Raw genomic sequence first — 9,715 nt, 5'->3', positions numbered from 1 at the left:
GTTCAAGGAGTAACAAGCCTGGAAATACCGTATTTTTTGGAGTATAAGACATAACTTTTTACCTCAAAAAAGAGGCTGAAAATCTGGGTGTGTCTTATACACTGAATACAGCATTTTTTGTCTCCTAAAACTCCACCCCCTTCACCAAAATGGCCTTGCATAGCTTTTAGAAGGCTTTCAGAGAGCACCTGTGGGCTGGGGAGGGCAGAAATGAGTGAAACTGCCCATTTTTGCCCCCCAGTTCCCAGCAGCACTCTATAAGCTTCCTAAAGGCTATCCATGCCCTTTATATATATCTATATATATAAAATGGGCCGTTTTTTGCCCGTTTTTGCTCCCTCCCCCACCCCCAGGAGCACTCTATAAGCCTCCTAAGGGCTATTCATGCCCTTTTTTTGGGAAAAAAACCAGGCCCATTTTTGCAAAAAACGGGCCATTTTGGGGAAGTTTGCAGAGTGCAAAAACTTTTTAAAAAAATTTTTCTTCAAAACCTTTGTGTGACATGCTCTGGTGCATTTTCTACTCCGAAAAATATGGTACATAAAGATTTCTCTGGGAAAACAGAAGAGAACCTCTCATCTGATAGGGAAATGACTTAGTGGTTAATTAACCAGTCTGTAAGGTTTTGGGAGAAATTTTATATATCTACTATGTACACCCCCATAGCTGAACATTAGTGAATCCTGTTCCTTGAACTCTTGCTCCAAGATCATATATGCAATGTGCTGAGATCTTAAACCATCATCCCGGCACACATTCCACATGGCAATTGGTGGTGGTTTCACCCTGGCTGATGACGTTCAGCCAGGGAAAATTGCTAATTATTGTTCTTACAGGGACATGTGAAGTTGTATACATAGCAGCCGGGCATGGTCCCATTCCAGTGATACATTAATAGCAAGATGTGGGCACACTATAATTTTTGCCAACATGATTTTCTCGTACTACCCAGGGTAGAAACAATGTATGATAAAATGGATGTGTGGATGCACTGTAAAAACTAAAATTCTGCAGGATTTGAGACTGGATCTCCAAAAGCTGCTTTGGACGATGCATGAGCGCAAACACAAATACCTCTTTGCAATACTTTAAAAAGTTGCAAAAGATTTGTAAACCGTTCTTGTTAAGAAGTTCCACATTGGGGCTTCCTATAGCCTCAAAAGCAATAGAGAACTTTATTCTATCATTGTAATACTTGGCTTTAAATCTGTTTAATCTGTTAAACAAAATCTATAATTCATTTCCTGGTATTTTTTGTTGTAGAACATCTTGGATAAATGAAAACAACTACAAAGGATAAATCACTAGCCAACATCATTTCTGTCAATGTTATTTCATGGATCATTTCAAATAAAAAAAAGACATACTTCTTAGATTTAATGGAATGTCAATTTATTTCCGTACGGTATTATTGACCAAAGTTGTACTTTAATGAACTTACACAAGTTACAGAAAGACTTGATTTCCCATTACAAGTTCTCATTAGACTTTTCACATTTTATGAAATAAATATTTCCGTGAGAAACCCAAACAAAAAAATATTAAGACTTAATATTAAATTTTAACATTACAACATGTAGGTAGTCCTCTACTTACGACCACAATTGAACCCAAAATTTATGTTGTTAGTTCGTTACGTGAATTTTGCCCCAATTTATGAACTTTCTAGCTACAGTTCTTAAGCGAATCATTGCAGTTGTTAAATTTGTAACACGGTTGTTCAGCGAATCTGACATCCCTGTTGACTTTGCTCGTCAGAAAGTTGCAAACGGGGATCACGTGACCCCAGGACACGGCAACCGTCATAAATATGAACCGGTTGCCAAGCATCTGAATTTTGATCAACATGACCATGGAGTCGTAAGTGTGAAAGAAAGTCACGTCACTTTTTTCAGTGCCGTTATAACTTTGAATGGGCACTAAACGAACTGCGGTAAGTTGAGGACTACCTTTAATTCAGTTCAGTACAAGTAAGATTTTCAGACATTCATAGTCTAAACATATTCTTGAGATCCAAAAGCACAGTAAGTGGCTTCATGTCTAGAAATAGGGACTGACAGCAAAATTTGGGGGGGAAATGTATAATAAAACTCACAGCCATTACAAAAGTCAAACTGTGAAACCAATAAAGGATTCAAAGCAGCTTCCCTAGAAGTCCGATCAGTGTATCACAATGTAGGTATTTTGTCTGAGTGAGCCAATGTTCTTTTACAGATAATCAGTTGGAGTTAATGGAGCAAGGCTAGGTCAGGTTTGCTGAAGATTAGCTCTTGGGAGCCCTGCAACTATTGCAAGCATTCCCAGGAGTCTTAAGACAATCAGTTTTGATTGTGGTCACAGACTAGCATTAAAAACAACAACAATAATAAATAAAAATAAATGGCAGACAAAATAATATATTGTGATTGGAGGTGGATTATGAGTGGGCAAGTTAAAGTCTGCCTAATTTTGCATACAGCATAACACAATTTGGCCACAGAGAAACTACTTCATACGGATTTGATAATAGTAGTTGTACATAGAAGAGATGAGTAGTTCCTGGATATTTTATTATGAGAGGTGTTATAAACACAGCCCTAGACACACCTTGGCTGAATGAGGGATACTGGAAACTAAACTTCAGCAACACCCAAGCCCAGGCCCCCTGCTTTAGAGTATTATTATCTAGCAAACAGTAAAAAAATAAACTTCCAATCTTCTACACCAGAGTTCCCCAAATTTTCTGGCTCTGTGGGCCTTTGGGTGGGAGGGAATGGTTCCACCTGAGAGGCTGGCAAGTGTGCATTTACAGCTCCATTTGTGCAAGCGGCTTGCATGTCATTTATGCAAATGGAGCGCACGTGCACACCCTCGCTCACTGCTCGTGTTGCTTCCGTGGCCTGGTTCCAAATAGCTCACGGCACAATAATGGGCCATGTGGCCCACGGGTTTTACAATATCAGTTTAACAAGCTTCCACTTAAAATGGACTTTGGGTGCGACAGACAAAATTGGGGACTAGATTTCATCTTCCTGCAATGCAGGGGTGGGCAATTAATTTTCCTAAGGAGCCACATAAGAACCTGGGACTGTGGTGGAGGGCTGCTTCCACCACTGCGACCCCCTGCCATGTGTCCCCTGCTGCTGCTGCCCCTCCCCCCCAATCATTCAGCAACTGGAAAATGTACTCTATGCTTATAGCTCTTCGTGGCCTGAAAGCATTGATTAAAAAAAAAAACCGAACATTTAAGCTTCTGTTTCCTTAAACAAGGAACACTGTACCAAAGCTGAATGCAATCTGATATATAGGTCTCTTACTAAAAAGTGCAGGTTTTGCTTTTGAGACAGACTATCCTTGCTTAACTGTCCATCCACTACCATCAACCCCATCCTGGCTCTTTCCAGCCTTGGATCTTGAAAGGAGGAGAGATATTTACAAGTTTCTCCATTTCCTCTGACCTGTTTGCATATGGACATGATGCTGCTTCTGATGGTTTAAATACAGGTAGTCCTCGACTTATGACAATCCAGGCCAAAATTTCTACTGCTAAACAAGACAGTTAAGTGCGCCCCATTTTATGATTTTTTTTTTGCCAGTTATTAAGCGAATAACTTATGAGAATCTGCCAGTTATTAAGCGAATAATCTTATGAGAATCTGGCTTCCCCCATTGACGTTGCTTGTCGGAAGCTATCTAGGAAGGTCACAACTGGGGATCACGTGACTCTGGGACAGTGAAACTGTCATAAGTACATACCAGTTGCCAAGCGCCTGAATTTTGATCGCATGGCCATGGGGATGCTGCAACAGTTGTAAGTGTGAAAACCGGTCATAAGGTGACTTTTTTCAGTGTCATTGTAACTTAAAACGGTCACTAAACAAATGGTTGTAAGTCGAGGACTACCTGTATTAGATCCCCTCCTCTTAAATTACCCAATTTGTAGCCAATCATGCTAAGCAGAGAAAGAAAGGCATTGGGTTATCATCTGAGCAATGAAACCAGGTGGATTTGGTCCTGGGATGTCCAACCATCCATCTGCCCGAGGAACCGAGACTGTTGGCAAATGGATTTCAATTCTCCTCTGCAGCCTTCCTCCATGCCTGCCTGCCTGCCTGCCTGCACAGATTTGGGTGACATGCATGGAGCTGTTGAAGGAGAAGAGGAAATAGATGGGTGCAGTGTGCAACGGAGGATGCATTTTGGTATTTATTCACCATTGCATCACTATAAAACAAACCAAAACTCCACTTTCGTATGTACTGGGAATTCTTCCAGAACTGCATCTTATATATATATATAAGATAAAATGCATCGTGGTTTCAGTTCTACGCATACTAAATAATAAATAACATTAACAAATTCTAATACGCATAAAGTAATTCAGCAGTAGTACAAAATAAGAAATCTTAATATTTCATACTCTATGTCTTCATAGGTTTTTGCTAAATGTTTCTTGGAATTTTGTGGATAGTATGCCTGTAACTACTTGCTACGTTAATAATTGTTTATCTTGTCCTACTCCAGCTGTAGGTGAAGGCAAACCTGGTCACCCTTACCAGCCAAGTTCATTTCTACTAATTGGGTGCATATATGGTACTTGATTTCACACAGAGAAGTTGCTTTGAAATTATTCAAGGCACATTTAATTGTCCCATGCAGTGAATCACCAGGGGGCAAGTATCCCTCGGTGAATCACTCAGGAAAAGGGGCCAGGAGAGGAGTCTCAGCATTGTCGGGGAGGAGCACTAGCAGAGGGCCAGTCAAAGATGACAGCCCGTGATGGGTCAATTATGGTGAGCGACCCATGAAGAAGTGGATGTGGCAATGTGGCCACTGCCAATTGTCCTAGACCTCTATGAGAAGGCAAAAGCTGTACTTGAGAGGCCTTTGTCTGATTCAGCAGGGATTGGCTAACATTCTTCAATGGTATATGCTCTCATATCATAGACCACATATTATGAGGCTACATTACCTGCAACTTACAACTTGGGCAGTAGTGGGATTCAATATTTTTTTACTACCAGTTCTGCAGGCATGGCTTGATGGGCGTGGCAGGGGAAGGATACTGCAAAATCCCCATTCCCTCCCCACCCCACTAACCTGCTTTCCAGCTCCATTCTTCAGTGCAGGGCAACAAAAGAAGACCCAGCCAATCAACTGGGAGGCAGCAATAAACCGACCATGCCAATCAGCTGGGAGGCAGCAAATAGATTTATTGGGTGGTCCAGCCTTACAGGCTAGGCCTCCCTGCAGTCCCCTGGGAGCAAAAATGGGCCATGGGGGGGAGGGGGCGTGCTGTACCGCCCCATGCCCCATTTTGGGCCTAGTGGTCTTTTCTGGACTTTTACCCGGGAGCCAAAATGGGGCGTGATGGGACTCCTGGAAGGGGCGGGGGCCAGCCAGAGGTGGTATTTGCCAGTTTATCAAACTACTCAAAATTTCCGCTACCAGTTCACCAGAATTAGTCCGAACTGGCTGAATACCACCTCTGAACTGAGGTTAGGTAGCCTACTGGCTAGATATAATCCACTAGTCTGATTGTCCCCCGTCTCCTCCAAAACTCTGCAATCAAAATGCCATTTTTCTCCTCTACCTTTTGTGTGTGTGTGTTGAATATGAATTAGGCTAGAAAACAGGGTCCTGTAAGGATGGGAATGATCTTGGGAGTGATTTTGGGAATTATCTTGGGAGATAAGGCACAGACACACATCCAAGGGAACAGTCAGAATCCACCTCGGAATGTCGCGGGGAAGCCTCAGAAGAGAGCCCGTTTCTTGGGCTCTAAAAAAAGATAGGAAAGAAATGTAATTTCACAGTTGCAAAATTCTGTTAATGTAGCTTTGCAATGAAGTAGAATAAGTTCACTGGGTTGCCCCAGAGGTGCTTTTTTCAAGAGACAACTGGACTTTCTGGTTTTTCTTTGAAGATGTTTCAATTCTCATCCAACTTTGAGAAGCAAAACGTCTTCAAAGAAAAAACGGAAAGTCCAGTTGCCTCTTGAAAAAGCACCTCTGGGGCAACCATGACATGGATGACTGAGAATTTCAATAGACATACAGCTCATCTTTCCTATCTGATTTATCTTGAAAGGCTGACTTCAATCTTGCAAGTCTGAAATTAAATCTCTCTCCCATCTCCTTTCCAGCCAAGCGACAAGGGACATTATCTTTTTTCCCCAAATATTTAAAACTGCAGCATCTGTGTGGACAATAAACTAAATTCTTACAGAGGAACAGAAGTCCTTTGTAAGTTTGTCCCTTTCGTTTTAGGACTGAAAATACAAAACCTTGCTTCTAACACTGTCCCATAGCATTTGGGAATAGTCTTGCTCGGAGAAACACGGAGAAAGCAAGTTTCCGCCGAGTTTCAGGTTAGAATGTATATTTAATGTCTTTTCACTTACAAAACATAGGAGGTAAAAAGTGCATTCCAAAAACTAAATTCATCCCCGTAGCATCTGGAAATTTGATCATATCGCTCCTGACGGGTTTTTAATCTTGTAATTTTACTTAGGGGATTTTAAATTGCAATCTTAATTCTATTTCCATTTATCTGTCTACTTCCTCCACGTATACGTCTATATTTATGTGTATGTACTGTCTATATTTGTATTTTATGTGTTTTTATTGTACGCCGCCCCGAGTCCTTCTGGAGAGGGTGCGGCTAACAAATAAAATTTTATTATTTTATTTATTATCACATAAAAATATGTTCTTGAAAAGAATTTCCTCAACTTCGTGCCACGATTATTACTGGCAACAAAGAATCCTTGTCATAATGCCCCATAGCAAGATATATATTCCAATAAGTTCTTGGAAAGAATTTCACAGGGCAGAGTATCTGTATCCCCGGGGTGTGATTATCTCAATAAATAATAGTCCAATTAGGAGATCATCTGCCCTAATAACAAGGCTGAGATGCAACCTAGAGATTGTAGTACTTCGGCCTGTGAAACAAATGGAGAGAACCAGCCTCACCCTCTGCAAAAACCTATTAATTGGCACACAAAACAAAGCACTCAGTACGCTGTCTCAGTCTGCATGATTATAGTAGAAAGTTGTTCTATCATATCAAAGAGGCTGTTGGAGATTTGGAGGCTCACACTTTCGCTGTTCAGGGATGAGCAGCCTTCCCTCTGCACGAATTCATGCGAATTTTTACAAAAATTTGGAACCAGCTGTAAGATACACAGAAGACAATAAACATTATTAGCTTGTGCAAGGATACATTTCACTAAAAAAACAGGTGATTAGGGATGAGACTGACTCTCTAGTTTAGGAGAATTGCAAAAAGCAAACAAAAGGTTTCGCTGACGGTGGCTTTCCTGCTTAGAAATGGGAGAGCTCAGGAAAAAAAAAGGAGGTCACTTGTCCCAATTAGATTTAACGTTAGATATTCTGGGATTAAGGCGAAAGAGTGGAGAGTCCAAGAATGCAAGACAACAGCTTAGATGCTCCAGAATGAATGACTACATAAATACAGTTGAATAATCTCTCCTTCCATGAAGGACAAATACAGAAATGAGTGATGCACAACTGAACAAAAAAATGCTCATCAGCAAGTGTGATTGAAAGAACAGAGAAGGTAGCCTTAATTGGGTTGTATCTCCCACTCACTCCGGCAGCAAGACCTAAATGTTCTTAGCTAGTCCTATAAGGCGGTGGGAATTAAGAAAGAGACCGAGGACCACATTCCTGCTCTGCAAATGCCACAACATTGATGAAGATGCTCACGGTGGCTTATTGCTGTGAATGGGCAGAAATATCCACAGGGTAACAGCAGCTGCGACCTTCCAGCATGGTCTAAACAAGCTGGCATCCACCTCGTGATTAAGACCTTGCAGAAGGTGGAACTTTGTGGAAAGGGAATAAAGGGATTAAAAGAGACTAGCCTTATTTTCCTAACCAGAATCCGATAGCTTTACGGAAACCCAGGTTATATGTAACCGGTATTGCTGTACCAAAGAAACATACACTGGAGGGAAGATTTTAAAGGGCATCCTATTCAGAAAGACTTTGCTCCTGTGGATCCAGAGAGGAAGAAAACTCGCACCCATGTCCTCATAAGGTGCCCTATGATGCCCCGACACTCTTTAATTGCTCTAATCATTTCCAAATACTAGGGCCACCCAAATACATGATGATGTTTATTATCACTTAAAGGATGCTAATCCTACACTCACTGATCGGGTGGCAAAATATTTTTACTATGTTATACAACACTGCAAAAATTTTAAGTAAATATGCTGTTTATTGCCCTATTACTATTTGTTTCTCTTCCCCAATAACTCATTGCTGTATTAAGCTATTTCTCTTTGGGTGACACTCTTTTTATGGTAAACGCTGGTCAAAGATTGTGATAAAGATAAACAACCTGTACAAAATATTGACAGAGATATGAAATATTTACAGGGCGCTTAACGAATATTTCCCTATTAAATAAAGCTGCCCGTGATCAATATTATAGAAAGCCTCCCCCCCCCCCCGAGAACAATCTGGTGTGCACTGAATGGAAGGGTTAAAAGGGTGGCACCCCAGGATTTTTAGGGAAAAAGAACAGGAGCAGGAAAGAAGAAAGAGTGAGGTTTGATGTAGGTAAATTGAGTGTCTCCTGAAAGCTGAAAATATAGACAACCTCACATTTTAATATGTTGGGTTTCTGACACTGATTTATTTCTATTTGACATCTGAGGAACTGAAACCCTCATGGCAAGATTTCCCTTCTTTACCTGGTATACCTTCTGCCCCCGGAGCAATCTTGCAAATCCAACTGGAAGGTAACTGTGCCATACTCTATAGTCTGTAATGCTTGATGTTCAAAATCCAGACATGCAGCTGTAGCAAGCTCAGATCTGAATGAAAGCTGGACTTTCTGGCTGAAGAAATCTGGTCTGGAGGGGATTGTATTTGTGATCTTGCACCCTCCAAAGCAGCTTTTGGAGACAGAGTCTCAAACCCTGCAAAGTTTTAGTTCTTAGGGCTCATCCACACAACCACTTGGCTAAGCTTTCCTTCCATCCAGGCATCAAGAGGAAATCATGCTGGGGTGGCAACAGACTGAAGTCCACTACTGTGATCCCTTTGAAATCACCTTGAACAATCTTCAGTAAGTTTCCTGACACCGATATCCTTACCTTCACCAAGATCAGCTTGGACTCCTTGGGTTTGGAAGCAGTAAACCGCTGTCCAAAGCACAGATAAATGGTATAGTCAGGAGACGAGCGTCTTTGACCATCACGGAATTCAACCAGTTCTATTAAAGAGAAAAATCCGGGATTCATAGCTATTTAAACCAATATATGGATTCATAAACAGAAAAACGGGGCAAATAAATACAATAAAATCTAAGGTTATTTTGCATCAGTAAGGAGAAACCTAGAATCGATTGATCATCAATAACCCATTAACCAAGCCTTCCAGAATGTGATAACAGGTTATTGGGACCTTCTGACCTCTCAAGATGCCACCATAAAATCTCCTGGTCCAATCCATATTTCAAGCATTTCTCCCAGATACAAACATATTTTTAGCAGAGCAGGAAAGAATGCAATGAAACAATTTCCCCATATAATACCTCTATACCAAAGGATAACAGCTATGCAAATATCAATTTAATATTTCAATCTGGCATCATTTAAGCCAAAACCAGCCGATTCATTATAGTTTAGCATGTTGTTTGATGCCAGATTCTATTTATTTACAAAGCCTAAAAGACGTTCCATTTTCTTGAACTATAA

At 40.9% G+C, this 9,715-nt stretch overlaps 1 protein-coding gene across 3 annotated transcripts in view; it reads right to left on the bottom strand.

Moving 5' to 3' along the window:
• Nucleotides 1-1,367: 1,367 nt before the first annotated feature.
• IRF7 (interferon regulatory factor 7) overlaps nucleotides 1,368-9,715 on the bottom strand; it is a 30,881-nt gene continuing 22,533 nt past the window's right edge. For 2 of the 3 annotated variants that reach the window (XM_081950226.1, XM_081950227.1), the window contains exons 10-11: nucleotides 9,113-9,231; nucleotides 1,368-7,156 (exon numbers count right to left, since the gene is read on the bottom strand). In XM_081950226.1, coding sequence (XP_081806352.1) covers nucleotides 6,998-7,156; nucleotides 9,113-9,231 — 278 coding nt within the window. In that variant the 3' untranslated portion in view covers nucleotides 1,368-6,997. Of the gene's footprint in view, nucleotides 7,157-8,707; nucleotides 9,232-9,715 lie in introns of all 3 variants that reach the window. The other variant, XR_014175162.1, reaches the window with a different exon arrangement.

Source organism: Natrix helvetica (assembly GCF_964273705.1).
Source record: "Natrix helvetica genome assembly, chromosome: 1".
NCBI classification, from domain to species: Eukaryota; Metazoa; Chordata; class Lepidosauria; order Squamata; family Natricidae; genus Natrix; species Natrix helvetica.
This window is presented reverse-complemented; position numbering and strand designations above follow the sequence as displayed.